Genomic DNA, 20,880 nt, shown 5'->3' on the forward strand with positions numbered 1-20,880 from the left:
GAGTTTGAGATGCTTTACGTATGTAAATAATACCTGTTTGTGTGGAGCAGCATTTACTGTGAGCCGCTCTGAGATGCACGTAACCTACACGCATATAAATAAAGCGCATATTAAACCACAGTATGTACTGTAACGTTATGAAGCTACGAGAATACTTTTTGTATGCACAGAAATAAAAAATAACGACTTTATTCTACAATTCGTCTCTGTAGTGGCATTTTGGAGAGTGTGGTGTGGTGCGGCTGACACAGAACAGCGTACGCAGTTGCGTCCAGCGGATATTCTCAGAAATGGTGCTACGGAGACAAATTGTTGAATAAAGTTGTTATTTTTGTTTTCTTCGCGTACAAAAAGTTGCTTTTTGTCTGCTGATGGCAGATGGACTATTTTGACGATGTCTTTCATACTTTTCTGGGCCTTGACAGTGGTATTTACTTGGCAGTCAATGGGACAGTCACAAGCCTCCGGATTTTCATGCAAAATATCTTAAATTGTGTTCCGAAGACGAACAAAGCTTTTACGGGTTTGGAACGACATGGGGGTAAGTGATTAATGACAAAATTTTCATTTTGGGGTGGAGTAACCCTTTAATATTTCATGCAGCCTTATAAAATGGTCTAATAATGCTTTTCATGGATTCTCGTCTGTGGAATACGCCACTTCCGATATTTTACTGGTTAAACGACAAAAATTGAAATCGAAGAATCGTGACAGCCATAGACATAATTATGGATGAAAAATCTTCTCAGATGACCTGCCTTTAGATCATGTGTCATAAAGTTAATTTAAGGCTCTGACTCCTTTCATCTAACTCAAGCGATTCCTTCAGATCTGTGTTCAAATACATATTTCAAAAACAGATTTGAACATACCATGACAGGACCTTCAGCAGTGCACAGTCCAGAAGAGGGAGAGGACTCAGACCCGCAGCATTCAAGCTGTGAAAGATGCCAGAAGATGATGACGATACTGCCACTATAGGCACACATCATTTACTAACAGTGTCTGTAAAACAAAAGCTCGACTTACCACATTGTGATACATGGTTACAATAGCAGTCCCATTGTCATTTTTCATAGAAGACTGGTAATAGTTTTGGACATCTTGAATGATCTAGAAACACATGTGAGAGTATCTGATCATATCACATCATTAGATGACAGATGTTCATATTTTCATTCAATAAAATGATTGATACAGTGCATGACATACCTTATCCTTATTTAGAAAACCAAAGACTCCAGCAGCAACCTCTGCGCCAAAAATTACAAGAAGGCAAGCGAAGAACTAGACAACAAAGAGATTTCACTTCAGTTTGCCAATACTAATCAAATGCAAATCAACAGTATCATATCACAGGATATCAAGAAGGTTATTACTTATTTTATCTAATTTTTTAATAATGTTAACTAATTTAAGACCAATTATAAATGAAAAGGAGTCCAGTAACTAAACTGATCCCAGTTAAAAAAAAATACAAATATAAAATAATACAATTAAAATAAATCTCTTCGTATAAACAAACCAAGGCTTAGCCTGTGCTCTTTCCATTAAAAACTAGAAGAGCTTAAGGTCAGTTTTATTCTTGAAGAAATCACAAAAGTGGTGCTTTAAAAACAGTCACTGTTATTCAGTGTGCATGTAGGCTGTAGATGGGGATGGTGGAACAGTGTTTTGTTCATTTACTGTTGCGTAGTTCTTACCCACCGATCCCAGAAGACACTGTGACTCCCTCACGGCCCCAAAGCAGCCGAAGAATCCCACCAACATCATGACGCCTCCCGCTCCGATCAGGATGTACACCGCTGAGGAGAAGCCAAGAGTACAGTGTAATGTTTAGAGTTAGTCTATTGAAAGTTTAACTTCAATTCACAAACATCCCAGCATGCAGTTCACTGTATGACCAGATGATGGCAGAAATGAATAGACCTGTGTAATGAAATCATCTGTTCATTTTCAAGAAACTTGTAAAATGTGGATATGTGGATGTAAAAAGTGGCTACAGTGATTTTCGTCCGAAGGGGAAATAAATGAAAATAATATTTTCTAGTTATGTTAAACTCTAGTTATGTTATAGCATATGCTATATTCTCTATGCACAATGGATATTTTTCAGCTTTTCGGCTGGATTCATGTTCTTTGTATTGTCCCTATCTATCTGAATAAATAAATATTTTATTTTCATGTAAAAATTATATTTTTGATTAAAAATAATTACAGCGTTATTTTAGTATTATTTATACTACAATAATAGTTTTCTATTCATATTTTGAATTAGTATTTATTTCCAGATTTCAATTGAAATTAAATTTTTAGTAAGTATTTGTTATGTACTTTTGTCATTTTTTTCTGGGCTTTTAAATATTACTAATTAGGTTTAGGCCTAATTTATTTTTATTTCAGTTTTATCAATTTACAGTTATTACAGCACTTCAACACAAAGGCTACTTTTTTAGTTTTTCATCTAATATTTATATTTTATTTCAGCCTCATTTCAATTAACAACAACAACAACAAAAAGTAAAGGACACATGAACAAACCTTTATTATTAAACTTCGATGTGCAATCTAGTTCTCTCTGTTACTTTACAGTGTTCTAGGATCACTGATGTAAAACCAGTCTATCTCAGCATTCTCACTTCATGGTGGTTTATGAATGTGGACCCAGGTGTAATTTAAGATGATTGAGAATGAAAGCAACTGATTCTAATTTTATAAAGGTTCTTTGGGCATTTCCTGACAGATGGTCAAAATCAAAATCACTCTTATGTGTTACGGTACTTTCCCACGCAATGCAAACTACACTCCCATGCAAAAAAGCACAAGGCATAAAAGCGCACTGCAGTTCTTGTGTTTTGCATCTTGTATGCAGGGAAGTTTGAGACTGTGTGAAATGTGTCTCCTCACGTATCTCCAACAAGCAGAGTGTCAACGGCCTCAGCTCAACAGAAACAAACAGTCTTTGTGTACACAACACACACAGACACCACAAGCTCAATCAGTGCCCTGAGACCATAATCGTATTTACCGGCGAGATTGTTTCCCCCAAACCAGTGAAGCAAAAATTTCATTGGCCAAGTAACTGGTTTATGTTATGTTAAAAAAATAAATAAATAAATTATCATCATTGATATTTTTAAACAATTTTGCATAAATATAATGGTAAGAATATATTATTGTTATTTATGCAGTTATTATATTTCTATATATATATATATATATATATATATATATATATATATATATATATATATATAATGCACATTATGTTTTATTACAGATCATTTAGTCAAAAGCAAACAAAATAATATAACAGCAGTGCTCTGGGACCATTTACATCAAAAACAAGTTTACATAAATATAATGATATAAATAATAATTGTATATTTAAGTACATTTTGCAATTCCTTTTGCAAAATAATAAAATGTATTGATTAAATTGTTGGTTGCAAAAATTTAATTATATCTGTGTTAAACTTAGCACAAATATAATGTATTAATAATAGTAATAATGATGATGATGAAGATAATCCTCATGACTGTCATCATCATTATAAGTATTCCATTATATTTATGCAAAGTTGTTGTATAGGCTAATAGTTAAAAATTCAAATTCGTTTTTGTTTTGGGCTTTGCTACACATTTTTCACTTGAGAATGAATGGCTGTTTAAAAAGTTCATTAACTATACAAAATAAAACATTATAGAAGTTACTTCATTGAGAATATCACTGCTGGGTGCTTTTCTTTAGAGACCCACCAAATGTGTCATATATATTTAGACCTGAAAACAACAAACCACCACCTAAAAACTCCTTAGCCATGCCCTAGAACAACACTTTAGCATTGTGTCAACGCCACTCTAATTTTCTTCAGAAAATGTAATGCTGTAGTTAAAGACATAACATTTCAGACCTATTCTGGACATTCATGATTACAGGATCTTCATGATCTTGTTGTCATTCTCCTCATCTTGCCAATTAACTCACCATAGCAACAATTCAGTCACCCCAGACGCAGGACGCAAACACGTCTGTGTGCCACAGTCACTCGAGACGCTGTCGCTAGGATGGCGCAATCTCCCTCGCGAGCAACTGCTTTCCCTAGCCGCCAACTCAGAGCCACTTTAGACAAGCTAGGGCCAAACTAATTAATGGAAAAAGATAAACTAGAGCAAAATCAGAGGGCCTAAATATACCGTACTACAATCCCTGTTGTTTAACAGGCAACAGTATGTAGCGTTTCAAACATGTTTCCACCCTTAAACACAGGTTTACATTTCAGATATGACATTTCCACCCTCCAAGGAGTCAAAAAGACCAAAAGGCTTGCCAAAAAGCACGGCACTGAAGCTTTGCTGAGGTTTTATTAAGGCTCAAGGAAGACAATCGTCACGACACACAATAATTGATCCCCGAGGGAGAAAATAATGTTGTTTTTGAGGACAGGACAAAGGAGATTTGACACGAGTCCTCTGTGAGTTCAGCAAGCTAAAAACACCAAGCCCTCAGTACTCTTGACTTCCTAATTGCCAAATGGATGGAAAACATGCTGGCATTTCATATAAACAGCCCTCCTGCCCTTCTTATAATATAAACACTGAACATCTCTAAATGGGCAGAGAGATCTCTCCTAAACATGCCGGGACTCAGGCAATTCAGTGGCTCATGACTTGAGAGCACGGAAAATGGGCAATTGTTGTTTACCAATGACGCCAGAACAAGAAAAGCAAAAAGATGAGCACATGGAAAGCTTTGACTCATCTGCAAAGATGTTTACTGGAAGATCACAGGCTGTCAGCTTTCAACTGTTATTGTAAAATAGATTGTTCCAGTCATTGCTGCTAAAATGCACAATATAGCAATAGATACAGTATGATGCAATGCTGTTATATGCAAAAAAAAACAAAAAAAAAACACAACACAACACAGAGGCAAAATATTAACCTTACAGCAGAAGGAAGAAACTTATTAGCTTAATATTATAACGTCTGCGACTTATAGGTTAAATAGAATTAGACCGACATTTTCTTGGGTCTGACTTCACTTACATTATTAACTCTTTCCCCGTCATTGACGACATATCTCGTCAATTAAGAGACAACGCTTCCCCGCCAAAGACCAGAAATCCATGTTCTAGGTACATTACGTTAAGGAAAGACCTAGCGCATGTCCTGAATGAGTTACGGCATTTCCAGGTCTTCCGGGTGCGAATACAAGATGATCGGCATAAATGGAAGGATCAGAGAAAATGTAGATCATATATGTAGATCATGTTTTGACCATTTTGAATCTGATCGGACGAAGTAGTCAGTGAGGGAGTGTATGTGTGTGTGTGTGTGTGTGTATATGTGTGTGCGTGATAGGTATATATAGATACTGTATATATACAGGTCTTTGGTTCTTTTAATTGTGATGATTTTGGCTCACATTTAACAAAAACCCACCAATTCAACAAATTAGAATACTTCATAAGACCAATAAAAAAAACATAGTGAATTGTTGGCCTTCTGGAAAGTACGTTCATTTACTGTATATGTACTCAATACTTGGTAGGGGCTCCTTTTGCTTTAATTACTGCCTCAATTCGGCGTGGCATGGAGGTGATCAGTTTGTGGCACTGCTGAGGTGGTATGGAAGCCCAGGTTTCTTTGACAGTGGCCTTCAGCTCATCTGCATTTTTTGGTCTCTTGTTTCTCATTTTCCTCTTGACAATACTCCATAGATTCTCTATGGGGTTCAGGTCTGGTGAGTTTGCTGGCCAGTCAAGCACACCAACACCATGGTCATTTAACCAACCTTTGGTGCTTTTGGCAGTGTGGGCAGGTGCCAAATCCTGCTGGAAAATGAAATCAGCATCTTTAAAAAGCTGGTCAGCAGAAGGAAGCATGAAGTGCTCCAAAACTTCTTGGTAAACGGGTGTAGTGACTTTCAAAAAACACAATGTACCAACACCAGCAGATGACATTGCACCCCAAATCATCACAGACTGTGGAAACTTAACACTGGACTTCAAGCAACTTGGGCTATGAGCTTCTCCATCCTTCCTCCAGACTCTAGGACCTTGGTTTCCAAATGAAATACAAAACTTGCTCTCATCTGAAAAGAGGGCTTTGGACCACTTGGCAACAGTCCAGTTCTTCTTCTCCTTAGCCCAGGTAAGACGCCTCTGACGTTGTCTGTGGTTCAGGAGTGGCGTAAAAAGAGGAATATGACAACTGTAGCCAAATTCCTTGACATGTCTGTGTGTGGTGGCTCTTGATGCCTTGACCCCAGCCTCAGTCCATTCCTTGTGAAGTTCACCCAAATTCTTGAATCTATTTTGCTTGACAATCCTCATAAGGCTGCGGTTCTCTCGGTTGGTTTTGCATCTTTTTCTTTTACACTTTTTCCTTCCACTCAACTTTCTGTTAACATGCTTGGATACAGCACTCAATGTCAATGATTGTCTTCTGGACAACTGTCAGATCAGCAGTCTTCCCCATGATTGTGTAGCCTAGTGAACCAAACTGAGAGACCATTTTAAAGGCTCAGGAAACCTTTGCAGGTGTTTTGAGTTGATTAGCTGATTGGCATGTCACCATATTCTAATTTGTTGAGATAGTAAATTGGTGTTTTTTTTTTTTTTTAAATGTGAGCCAAAATCATCACAATTAAAAGAACCAAAGACAAACTACTTCAGTCTGTGTGCGTTTTACAATTTGAGTTGAATTACTGAAATATATGAACTTTTCCACGACATTCTAATTTATTGAGATGCACCTATATATATATATATATATATATATATATATGAGTGTATGTGTGTGTATATACAGTATATCTATGTAGTCTATATGTGTGTGTGTGTGTGTGTGTGTGTGTATACATATGTATGTGTGTGTTATTTACAGGTGAAAGAATATGACATAACTTTTTTTTTAAACGCTGGCGGGGAAAGAGTTAAAAAGTAATAAAAGTAAAATACAAAATGTCAAAATTTACAGACATATGTGCCTAAATATTGATTATTAAATATTCAATATAGCATTAAATATTCAAATATTCACATAAAAATAGTAATGTATAAATAATGTTTTAAAAATAATATGTATAATTTAAAAAGCAGACACACACATACATATATTATTTTATCCATCTTGCTTCCTGTTTTTGTCTCTACGCATCTGTTCCATTAGCTTCACAGCACATAGTTGTTTGCCAAGTGATATATCTTCCGTTTCTGGGTAGAAACTGTTTGTTCCAAGTATAGGTGTATTGCCAAGAAATGCTTGTTATCTTGTGTATCAGTGATGAATCCACAGAGCTTCTTTCTTTCTTTATTTATAAAGCACTTTCACACAACTACCAGTTGATCCAAAGTGCTGTACAATACAGATAAAATAAAACAGATAAGAGACAACAGAACATCAAAACACAGCATAACAATACAATTGACATGGCTAGACAAAAGCTATTGACAGAAGATGTTTTTTCAGCCAGCATTTAAATGCAGGCAAAGAGGGCGCAGCTCTGATAGAAGCTGGTAATTTGTTCCATAGACTAGGACCAGCAACAGCGAAAGCTCAATCACCTCTGCAATGGAACCTAGATCTAGGAACAGAGAGGAGGCCAAGATTACTTGATCTTAGGGACCTATTTGGTTTATAATTAGAGATTGCCTCTGAGAGATATGATGGAGCTTGGTTTTGCAATAAGAAATAAGAATGGGTGAGATGTGGTCGAACCTTCGTCTGCCTGTAATCAATCTTGCAGCAGCATTTTGGACCATCTGCAAACGCATTATAGAAGACTGACTTATACCATAGTATAGTGAGTTACAGTAATCTAAACGAGATAGAACAAACAAGTGGATAATCTGTTCAAACTGTTTTACAGAAAGTAAAGATTTGATTTTTGATAAACGCCGTAAGTGAAAGAAACTTGATTTGATCACTGCACTAATTTGTTTCTCAAAACCCAGGTTGCAATCAAAAAGAACACCAAGATTTTTAGCACAGGGTGTAAAGTAGGAAGAGAGATGACCAAATTGAAGAGCATAGTCTTCATATGACTTTGAACCAAACAAAATGATTTCGGTTTTGCTCTCGTTTAACACTAAAAGATTCTGCTTTAACCATATTTGTAATTCGTTTAGACAATTTAACAGAGGTCCTAAGCATTCTTTACTTTTATGCTGCAAGGGAAAGTACAGCTGAGTATCATCCGCATAAAGATGGAAGGACACTCCATATTTCTCAAAGATAGCACCCATTGGCAGCATGAATACAGAGAATAAAACTGGAGCAAGAATTGAGCCCTGTGGCACCCCACAAGCAAGTGGGTGTGAGGACGAACTATGTTGGCCAATAGAAACACTAAAGCTTCTGTTAGATAAAAAAGATTGAAACCATTTCAATACCTTTCCCTGTAACCCAACACAGCTCTCCTGCCTGGAAATCAAGATATTGTGGTCAACCATATCGAATGCAGAGCTTAAGTCTAGAAGCACCAAAGCCACGGCATTCCCTTTATCTGTTTCTAGTAAAATATCATTTACAACTTTTAAAAGAGCAGTTTCTGTGCTGTGTTGAGACTTAAAACCTGATTGGAATTTTTCAAGAATATTATTTGACATCAAATGGGACTGCAGCTGGGTCAACACAATTTTCTCAAGAATCTTAGAAAGAAATGGCAAGTTTGATATAGGCCTAAAATTAATGAAATTTGAAGAATCAAGATTGGGCCTCTTTAATAATGGAGTTACTATAGCTGTTTTTAGGCAGTCAGGAACAACCCCAGTAATTAGACTAGTGTTAAAAACAGTTAAAAGATCATGTCCAACGGTATTGAAAATCTGTTTTAGAAATCTAGATGGAATGATATCTTGAGAAGATGAAGTCGATCTTAGACGTTCAACAATGCCTTTACAGGATTCAAAGGAAACAGGCTGAAAATCGTTCCACAGCATTGGACCACTTGATCTATCAGGTTGAACAGAGTTCCACAAGGGCAGGTTAGATCTTAATTGAACGGTTTTCTCATTAAAAAATTTTTCACACAGTAATACGGAAGCATCAGGAAAAATGTTGACAGGGGGACTGAGCACAGAATCAATAACAGAGAAAAGGGTTTTAGGTCTGTGTAAATTGTCACCAATAAACTCAGATAGATATTTGGACTTGGCGGCCTGGACAGCTCTCTGATACATATATAGGGAGTCTCTCCACATTTCATATGAGACCTGTAACTTATCCTTACACCATTTTCTCTCTGCTCTTCTGCAAGCCTTTCTGAGCAAACGAGTTGAATCATTAAGCCATGGCTGGGGTTTAGTAACAATACGTTTGGGTTTTAACGAGCAATAAGATTCAGAGTAGACAAACATTTTTGATTGAAGAAATCAAAAGTCTGTTCACATCCTGCACAGGAGAGGACAGTTCAGGCACAGGTGGATCAGTTATTGCATAAGAGGCCGCAAATCTCTCACATGACTGAGTGGAGAAATAACGATTCAAACGAGTCGCTGAAGGTGTAGCAACTACTGGATCGGGAAAATGAGAGGAAAAAAGTACCAGTTTGTGGTCAGAAAAACAAGTTTCACTGATCTCAATGTCTGATAATTTGAATCCATGTGAAAGAACCAAGTCCAACGTGTGACCATGAGCATGAGTAGGCTCTTGCACCCACTGCACAAAATCAAATGAATCAATAAGATTTTTAAATTCAGTTACCAGGGGTTTAGTGGGGCAACATAAATGGATATTAAAATCACCCAACACTAAGATGTAATCAAACCGTGGAATCAGTTCTCCTAGTAAGTTAGAGAATTCAATTAGAAACTCATTGTTAATACGCGGTGGGCGATAGATATTAACACAGAGAACTGGACGTACCAAGTCAATTTGAAGAAGTTGTACCTCAAAGCTCGAGTAGACACCAGTCGGAATGGTACGTGTAATAAACTTTCGTTTGAAAACAGCTGCAAGCAAATAACCATCCTTAAACACCATTCTACAACTAGTGACCCCTAACCTTTTGAAATAAACAAATTACTGCTTCAGTCCTCTACAAGACCAATGAGGTATATGGAGAGACCAGCTTTACAACCAACGGTAGTTTACCAACTGCCTGCTCTGGGGACTAAACCAGAGTTTAAGGAGAAATAACGTTTTTATAATTCGCCGACACCAGTTAAACAGCCTCTCCTATGAAAAATCAGCTTTAGCCATTAGCAAGAACTATCAGCATCCCTGCTCATTCATCACACCTAAAACCAATATCAGATACGCCATTACAGAGGCCATTTGGGCTCCATGACGCAGATGGGAAATTTCAGCCTGAAATTGCCATTGAAGCCCCATACTTTGTTAATAGTGTGTTGGTGTTGAGCTTGTATGAATGAAACTGCAATGTACGGGTTTCCTTATGACGGTTTCTGTGCTTTTTGATTGATAATATAGCGTACCACAGTAGAACTAATAAATGCCACACGATCATTACAGCATGTAGTGCATAATGGCAAATTTAGCATGTTCAAGCGCAAAAAAGGGAAGTATTTAATGATTATTCAGCGTCTGTCTGATATACTGCACAAAAAAATATATATTGTGAGCTCTTGGCTGGCTTTATGCAACATCCAGAAGGCAGGGTACAAAGTTTACATCTTTACAAAGTATATTGTTCTGTTTTTCAGTTGTTATTAACTGTAACTATATAAAATCATTTTTGGTATTTGAAAAAATAAAATAAAATATGAATATTACATGAAAAAGTTAAACTTACAATGAGAATTAAAAATGTTGTCTTGGCATCTAACTCGAAGTGTAAGGTTAAATAAGTTTAAGTACTAAAATGACTAAAACAGAAACTGAAATAAAAATAGAAAAAGTAGCTATAATAATAAAAACGACAAATGCACATACATAGCAAAATTACTGAAATAGTAAATAATCATGGCCAACATTACTGTGCAATTATTTTCCTTGCATGTTTTTTTTTTTCCTCTCTGTCAGTCTACTATTGTGGTATAAACCGATATAAATAAACCCATTCCTAAAAGATGAAGAAAAAGAAAGGAAACTTTGGTTGGTCATTTTATATGTTGGTCACATGGCCTTTTTTTTTTTTTTACAGTTTCTCTCATTCACAGATATCCACATGGCCCGTTTCCTCTCCTAATAACTCCTGAAAGTCTGCATTCCTGACACTATAATATGGCTTAGGTTTATACAGGTTTATGAAACCTACAAAACCTGTTATGTAAACATTTGACGTGAGCTTTAACGTTCTTTACCAACTCACCAATGAAGAAGTGCTCAGGGGCATCATTTTCAGCTAAGAGGTTGGCCGTGTCTGGGTCAAACCTCAACCATAATCCTACAGCCAACACCAGTGAGCCCGACAGCTGCAAACAAGAGTGAAACAAATCAGAAACATGTACAGAAAAATCACCACTTCACTAGATCAGTGTTAACAAGTGCAAAAAACTGTTTGTGTGACATTTGCTGGTTTACTCCATGTCATTGGTTTCACATTCTGCACAGGTCTATTTAGGTACAAACACACGAATGCTGGGTTTCACTTTGAGAACAGAATACTTTGTATTTTGCCCATCACCGTAACTTGAGGGATAACCTTGACTAAAATAGAGAATTGACTGAAATTCTGTAAGATGAACACCAGAAAGTCTTTTTGCCATCTAGTTATAAAGTGAAGCATACTAGACATTTACATTCACAAATATTTATCCTTTCGAGTGAGTCTACATGTTTGCTCAGTTAAATCAGTCTCAATCTGCAAGGTTAAATAATGTCATAATTATGATAAAAACTTGAAATTATGACAAAAACAAAATGATGAGATAAAAAGGATGTCATAATTATGACATTAAAAATCATTTTATTTTACATTTTATGTCATAATTGCTTTTATATCATAATTGTAACTTTTGATGTCAAAATTATGAGATAAAAAGTTAAAATAAAAAATTAAATAAAAAATTAAAAGTCAAAATTATATATATATAAAAAAAAATAATACAATTAAAAAAAATTAAAAATAAAATATAAAAACAGAGTCTACATTTTATGTAAATCATTTTTATTTGCGTTAACGCAAATTCACTTTAACGGCACTAATTTTATTAACACATGATTAACGCAGCACGCATTATCTGTTCGACCCGTGGCCTCGCCTGTAGTTAGAGAAATGGAGATGCACTGTGTTGCCAACTTTAGTGACTTTTTTCCACCCTCTTCAAAAAAGCGCCTAGCGACAAATCTTTAGGGTTTGCCCAAACCTTATTTAGTTTCTGAGACTCGCTGGTCCCAGCACGCGCACACACCTCTTTCTCTCTCTCTCTCTGTGCGTCTGCATTGTTCAGCGAGCGGCGGAGAGGAGCAGAGCTTTCAGTTAAACACAGATATTATGTTGCTTCTCTAATTTTACATGCAAGTAAAGCCGAAATCACAGCACAGCTATTGTCATTATGTTATGTGTATTTGATTTTATCAGGATTTTTGTGCAGATTAATATCTTGGAAAGTAGAGCTGGTTACCTAGTCTTAATGGGTCGCGTTTCAGTCACTATTTCATATTCATACCGTTGTCTGACAACAGAAACAGTAAAATATACAAATGAAAACCTGGAATTTCTTTTTTCATGTCTAATAGACATGAACAAGTTCTTTGAAAAACATCTATGACCTTTGAAATATGTCTACTCTTCATGCTCCATGTTGACTATGGTTTCAATAATAATAAACATACATTTGCATAAAGCATCCATATTTGTCCATGCCCATGTTGATTAGAGTATTAAAAACTTGAAAAGCACTAATTTAAGGTACATTTAGAACAAATAAAAATGTGCGATTAAGTTGCGATTAATCACGAGTTACCTCATGACAATCATGCGATTAATCACAATTTTTTTTTTTAAGTAATCGATTGACAGCCCTAGTAAAAATACAAAGTTATAATTATGATATAAGGTTGCAATTATGACAAAAATGTAAAATTATGAAATAAAAGACTACAGATTGTTATAATTAACCTCTCAATTTTGACATTAAAAAATTCAAATGAAAAAAGTCATGATCTTTAATGTCATAACTGACTTTTTATGACATAATTCTGCATTTTTGTTATAATTTTGTCTTTTTATGTCAATTTTGTTATGCCATATGACTTTTTATGTTAGAATTTGGAGTTTTATCTCATAATGACTTAATATATCAATTTCGACTTTTTATGTCATAATTACGATTTTACAAAGCATCCTTTTTCCTTATTCGGTGGAAATGAGATTCCATGGACCAGGTAATTATTGTAAAGGCAATTCAGAAAAGTTTTTTGAGAAAAGGTCAAGCATCAAGCATGTTATTTTAGTGTAATTTGAGCATCTAAATAGTTTTAGGGCCACTGTAGGTCTACTATGATCAACAGGCAGGCTGTGCCAGTCTGACAGGCTTGCCCTGCTGGCATCCACATCCCCCGGTGCCATCCCCTGCCCCCTCATGCCCACCCGACGCAACACCAGGACATAAAACTGCACAGGACAACGACCCACTTCTTTTTTTGCCTGCCCTCTCAAAGACAAAGGCCTTGCTGTCCAGAGCAGTGAGACCACTCTACAGATAACCAATGACTGACGCCACTGTCCTACATTACATCTTACACTAACCGTTTAAGCCAATCTAATGTGACCATTAGCGCAGTAACAAAATCACAGTGTGATTAGGAGTAGGAGGAGTTGCATGTGTTCTTTGAACGGTTCCTATAACTTTTGTGCGAATTCAAACAACCAAGACTGAAGACTGAAGAGAGATTTTAAAATAACTTCTTTCACATCAGCTTCAAATGGAAAATAAAATGCAGGAAATTATGCTTTATCTGATGCAGTGTTGTTGTAAACTAAAACTAAAAGAGAAATGAAGCTATGATAAAAACTTTTAAAAAATATAATAAAATTAATAATAAAATTAAAGAAAAGTGAAAGAAATTAAAGAAATGCTGCCTGGGCAACTAACTGAAATAAAATAAGTTGAAGTACTAAAATGACTGAAATGAAAAATTAAACAAAATAAAATTTAAATAGAAATTTAAAAAACAAGAAAAAATAAAAATAAAAATGGCAAAAGCACATGACAGAATTACTACAACTTTAAAAAACTGAAAATGTAACTAAAAAAACAAGAAAAAATATTAATAAATACTACAACAGTGCATAAATACTAAAATAACATTGATCCAATCTAATTAAAAGATCTGCTGGCTTTTGCATTAAATAAGTATACATTTAGACAACATTATAATTTTAATAATTTTATCATCAATTATTTACATGACATTTTATCCACCAATAATAATGCATATGTATCCAAATAATGCATTCCTGTAGCTCAAAGAGGGCACTAGCAACACCAAAGTCATGGGTTTGATTCTCAGGGAATGCAAGAACTGATCAAATATAAACCTTCAATGCAAAGTAAGTCAAATGTACTATTTCTTTACCATAAAACACAAAAGCACAGTGTGTCTATGCTACATTTTTTTCATGCAACAAAACAGAATGGTGATTTTTACTGCCAAGCTACAAAAAGGATAAAACGCACCAATAAAATATAAAAACAGTCGTCATTTTAAGTATTGTTCACTAATAGACTTTGAGTGTACATAACTTGAGGCATCACAACTAGTCACATGATACATGAAAACCAGTGACTTTTACTTCAGTGACGTGATGCACTAATAATGGAACGGAAGGCACAATTTTTTTTATTAGGACTCAAATTAGGACGTGATGATTGAATAATGGCTTTGAGTCTGTCTTTCACACAAAGCTATCATTTGACTTCAGTAAGTGTCAAATCATAGTGATCAATATGGGGTCAGAATAACATATGGATGAGTTTTTGTTTCTCGGTGAACTATCTCTTTAAGAAGGAGCAGCACAGCAGGGAAAACCAGGATACCTTTCATTTAGACAGTGATGGATTTATGTGTTTATAGCACTAGGATTGTACTTTTATAAAACAAATGATAAAAGTGAGTGTTCAAAGCAACCGAGACCATAAAATAATAAAAATACAACCTTAGTTCCACCTCATGGGACATGCTGTAACAGTACATGAATGATCTTTCCGCTTTTCAAGCATGTGATAAACAAAGTGATCGCCAATGTGGCATCGTCTTTGAAGAAATGATAACGCTATTATCCAGAGTTCAATGCACCCTTCAGGATTCACTGCGGTTCAGTGAATAAAGGAGTGCTGAATACAGCACAAAAGGGTGGTACTTTCAATAACTTTCCACAGTAACCCGATCCTTTCCTGACTGAAGACTAGCTTTGAAGGTTTGCTCATTCAGTGTGTGCAGCTTGAATCTTAAAAACAGTTCAACACAGCCACAGAGGAATTTCAAAGCCACTTATGTTGGAATACGTATGTTGTCTGCTTCTTGCTATAAACATCCTGTTAGTAAATGATCACATTCATGTGGAAGTACAATTAACAAACTTACATAATCAGCTTCAGACATTTCCACAAATTTTCTAAAACTTGCCCGAAGGAAATCACATCACAATCTCAAATGATTCCTGAATAAATTTGAGTAATTCTGTATATCTGGCCGTGCCTGAGTTATGTAAAAAATGTCAAAACAAACTGACAGTCTGTTAAATGTTTGTCACTCTCAGCTGGTGGGGAGTACTAGAAAATGGAGCCAAATAAAACACACTGGGAGACTATCCAACATACAAGTCAATTAACAGATGGCTAAAAAATGATAATTTTATGATACGGAATGGTTATAGTTAACCGTTTGAGGCTCCAGAATACAGGACTCAGGAGAGGCTGGGCCTTGTTTTGTATGGTTTCAAACACCCAGCAACATTTGCATTTATGCATTTAGCAAACACTTTTATCTAAAGTGATTTACATTGCATTCAAGAAACATATTTTATCAGTAACTGCTATCCGTGGGAATCGAACCAGTGATCTTGCTCTTGATCACGGCATGAATTTCTCAGCAACAGGAAGGCTAAAACTGTCCTAAATAAAACTGTCCTAAACTAGAACCATTTTGTAAATTATATGCTACAAATTAAAACGTCAATTATTGTGTAATAGCTTAGTGAACACAATAAAACCGCACTAGTGTCCATTCAATCAAGAGTAAACTAATGAAGGATTATTTTTATATTAATTGAGATTTAACTTTGTTACTACTATCACATACAGTTTGTACAATATAAAAACCATTACGCCTATGGGATGTCCCCACTTTTGACAAAAACAAACGTGTGTGTGTTGTTGTTGTTGTTTTTAACAAGGTGTTGTTTTTCTATTTTAAACTTCCCATTGTGCCAAGCCACTGTCTCAAATCCACGCTAAAAATATTGACTCCAGAAAAAAAGCGTGACAACCAGCCCCATTCGCCCCTATAATAAACAATGGAAAGTATACTAATAAAAATGCCGACTTTCTCTAAAACAAAGGTACAAGGTGGCTGTCTAGCTAGTAGACATTGAGCATAAGGGGCGCTTGATGCACGTACGATGCTCAAAATGTCTGCACGTGACTATGATGCTCAGACGTGTTGTCCAGGTAGGAAGCTCACTAGGATTTGAGACACGGCCGACATCTGTCACCTACTTGTGCTTTACAAAATCATCTGCGTCCCAAATGTAGTGCTATTGTTGTTGCTAGCGTCCACAGAAAGCTGCACAATGCCACATTTTCGTGTTAAAATAGAAAGAGCATCATTCAGATGTTGAGCAACTCCAGGACAAACAGGTGACAGCAAATGCACGTACATTTGCTTTCGTGCATTTCACTATAAATCAAAGCATGCATGCGTGACATCATCAGCACTTACCCAGAATATGAAGTTGAAGACCAACAGCAGGTATTTGACACATTTCATGCCGCCCTGGACTTTGCTCATCCTGCCTGCCGTTTCGTTCCGCGCGCTCGCTGTTTCGACCAAAATGTTTGCGCAGATGTGCAGGCCTGTCTCAGAGATGTAGGTCAGGAATATTATTCAAGCAGAATCCACTCACGGACCGTCAACACTAGCGCCGCACTTCGCCTGTGTGTGTGTGTGTGTGTGTGTGTGTGAGAGAGAGAGAGCGGAGCGCGCGCGCGGATCAGCACCGCCCATTGGTCCAGCAGGACATTGGGGGGCGTTTGCAATTTCCCGCGTTTTCCTTAGACCTCAATGTCTGCAATAACAATTATTAGATGATAGATACAAAAATAGTAACACAATTGTCCCTAATTAGATTTAGACAGACAGACAGACAGACAGACAGACAGACAGACAGACAGATAGATAGATAGATAGATAGATAGATAGATAGATAGATAGATAGATAGATAGATAGATAGATAGATAGATAGATAGATAGATAGATAGATAGATAGATAGATGGATGGATGGATGGATTTAAAAAAAGAAAGAAATAAAATGTGACCCTGGACCACAAAACCAGTCTTAAGTCGCTGGGTATATTTGTAGCAATAGCCAAAAATACACTCTATAGGTCAAAATTATATTTTTTTCTTTTATGCCAAAAATCATTAGGATATTAAGTAAAGATCATGTTCCATTACGATATTTTGTAAATTTCTTACCGTAAATGTATAAAAACTTCATTTTTGATTAGTAATATGCATTGCTAAGAACTTGATTTGGACAACTTTAAATGCGATTTTTTCAATATTTTGATTTTTTTGCACCCTCAGATTTCCTAACAAACCATACATCAATGGAAAGCTTATTTATTCAGCTTTCAGATGATGTATACATCTCAATTGCGAAGAATTGACACTTAAGACTGGTTTTGTGGTCCAGGGTCACAAATGACCAGATTTAATTAGAAAATAAATTACAATTATTAGGATTTTTAAAATAGGCCTATCGATATATATATATATATATATATATATATATATATATATAGTCCTGTTTTTAAATCCTATCATATATTATAATTATAATATAAACTTTTAATATTTTAACATGAAAACACATATAATAATAATATTTAAAACTATTAAAAAGTTTATATTAAAGTATAAAAAAGTTTGTATTAAATATAAAGGTTACATTAAATTATAAAAAGTTTTATGTTAGTAGTAAAAGTATTTATGTAAAAATTTTAAAAAGTTTTTTTTTTTTTTTTTAGAAAAAAAAAAGAGATCTGCACATGCACACACAAAATACATTGTTTTGCAGTTTCAGGCATTATGTTGAACCTACGGTGTAATTTACAACGCCTTCATGATGTGTTCAGACATTCAGGGGTATTCATTATTGAGTCTCTTTCATAAGGTTTGTCTCACTACACAATACATCATTCACAATCACTGTCATCTCATTGGTGAGAGGATGCCATTGTCTGCCGGTTTGAGGTCAAACTCAGGACACACTGAGATAATCTTGAGATAATCTTTCTCACATTTTCAGGAGAGACTGTCATTTTACTATATTTATTCAAACCCACGAGTGTTTGTGTATTTTTACATGTAAAACCCAGCCTCTATATTATACATAATTTATATGGTTCAACTATATTTACTTTGGTAGTAGTTTTGACCGTCCCTGTTTTTGTATAAACTTTAAAATGTTTTAATACAATGATGTCAAAACACAAGTTGCGCCAAACAAAGAAGAGATCAACCTATCTCTCAAAGTACAATGACCAGCTAGGTTTATAAAACATAAGTTTGAGTAACCCTACAGGCTTTGAACATCATCAGAGTTCAGGATTATACAGCCAGCAAAATCTGAATATGGTTTTCACATACATACAGGACACAGTGTAGACTTATTTAGGATTTAGACACTGATATTAATCTAAAAAGAACAATAATAAATATTTAAAAAATTACACAGGCATAGTAGTACTGTTTTATATTTCTTTGTTTTATATATTTCTTTATTTTAAAATTGTTTATTTTTACTAAGGGAATTATTGTGGTCCTCTCTGATTAATTTCAAAGTGGAAATGCTGCTATTTAAAAAAAAAAAGTAAATTATCTCAGATTTAGTCAAGAAAATGTTTTCATATGAATCAAGTAAACCATTGAACGAACGGCCTTCTATAAAGCTGCAATAAAATCAGGACATGTGATATTTAATATATTTAATATATTTAGTATATGAACAATTAATTAGGCCTATGTTACTTTAATTTAAATATCATAGAGTAAGATTATAAGAGCAGTGCGCCCTCTAGTGCTAAAATATGTATACTACAAACACGTGCACTGTCAATATTGTACAACAACAAGCCAAATGGCAAGTAAAATTGAGTGACATAACATCTGGAATCTGGAAGGGGAAAGAAAATCAAATAAAAAAAGCACTCATTCATACTATTACAGAAGAGAATGGCAACATTAAACAGGCCTAATGCCCTCATCCACTGTAGATATGAGAAGGAACCACTAGAGGGCGACTGTTGTTTATTTTTGAATTGGTTCGTCCGTCCACGCTATTACTGTATATTACTGTACACCTTATCGCTTTAGATAACGTAATTCACTGTTATCTCTCGATTAAGACTTTGAGACTTTTATGTGAATGTAATTAGGTAATCTTCAGCCTTTCTGAAGACGATCAGTCCTATTGTAGGCCGTGGCCTTGTTTGAAATCTCCACGGTGTGTCAGTACCATCCACAGTTCATTAATCTAGTTAATATTCTTTGTGAATTAAACAAAAGGGTCTCTCTTGAATTTGTCACAGCAGACTCTCTCCATAGGGAGCTGTCCTACAAACAATTAGAGACACGCTTGTTTGTTCCATTAACATGAGCGTGAGGAAAACTCTCTCTCATTCTTCATCTGAGTACACAGAGCTGTTTGAAATAACTGTTGACCACAAAACATCCTCTTCTAATGAGAGCAAATGGTTGTGTGAAAGTGACTTTGTTTGAAACGGTGACCCTTTTACTTGACCCGCACTATATCGCTAAACAAACACGTGCTGATGAAGGACCTCATGGGTGATGTGACATAAACCTAACAATCCTGTTGATTATTCCACCCGAACTTTGACGTCTGACCTTGCAGACCTGTGGCTTTTAGGCTTCCAGACATGACCTCATCATTTGGCCATGCACCTGACCTTTGGCATGTGGTCTCCCTCTGTTTATACAATCAAACCTGAGGTGGGTCTCACAGGCCGCGATCCATCTGTTTTTTAAGACTTCCACATGCTGCCTAAACAAATGTATTCAAAGTCTGATTGGAGTGACACACCTGTTTGTGGTTGTTAGAATGTCTTTTTTCACGATTTTCACGATTTTCACTCTCAAGGCCAGTTCTCTAGGCATCACGTGGAAGCCTCTGGAAGGAGAACATCTAATGCATTCCAGCGTTGGTCTGTTTCCATGTGTGTGAGGCACATCTGTTGAGACGTGAGGCCAATCCCACCAACAGTTTCAACAAACTTTCCGGCTTACTTAAAGTGCCTGACAAAATTTGCCCTAACCGTTTAGTTTTTCTGCCACATGGCTGGAGGTCATGTCTGAGTCACGGCTTTTTTTAACATCAAAACCAGAAAAAAAAACTACTAATTCCCGAAAGCTTAAACTGAGGCTGTTCTGTAAAGTTCAATGTTTTTTTTGGGGCTTACAGCACAATGGAAAATAAAGGAATATTCTTGATTTGGCTCTGTCAACAGTATGGCATGTTGTCGATGACCACAGAAAATAATCTGGACAATGTGAAATATTTATAGTAATGCAATTACCTTGGACGCCTAGTAGGACAGCATTTAAACGCAAAAAAATAAAGGTCACTTATTTGACTTGTAAAACTGATCTAGTTTTCTAGGTCGATAAACCTCTGGTTTTCTGGTTTCCTTCCATGTTTTTAACTGGTATTCTTGAG

General features: G+C 35.7%; 1 protein-coding gene across 1 annotated transcript in view; it reads right to left on the reverse strand.

Moving 5' to 3' along the window:
• tspan2a (tetraspanin 2a) overlaps positions 1-17,101 on the reverse strand; it is a 22,644-nt gene extending 5,543 nt beyond the window's left edge. The window contains exons 1-6 of the mRNA XM_058779340.1: positions 16,858-17,101; positions 11,282-11,384; positions 1,708-1,805; positions 1,213-1,287; positions 1,030-1,113; positions 873-938 (exon numbers count right to left, since the gene is read on the reverse strand). Coding sequence (XP_058635323.1) covers positions 873-938; positions 1,030-1,113; positions 1,213-1,287; positions 1,708-1,805; positions 11,282-11,384; positions 16,858-16,926 — 495 coding nt within the window. The 5' untranslated portion in view covers positions 16,927-17,101. The remainder of the gene's footprint in view (positions 1-872; positions 939-1,029; positions 1,114-1,212; positions 1,288-1,707; positions 1,806-11,281; positions 11,385-16,857) is intronic.
• Between the last annotated feature and the right edge of the window lie 3,779 nt (positions 17,102-20,880).

The sequence above is a fragment of the Onychostoma macrolepis genome, chromosome 06, assembly GCF_012432095.1.
Source record: "Onychostoma macrolepis isolate SWU-2019 chromosome 06, ASM1243209v1, whole genome shotgun sequence".
Lineage (NCBI taxonomy): Eukaryota > Metazoa > Chordata > Actinopteri > Cypriniformes > Cyprinidae > Onychostoma > Onychostoma macrolepis.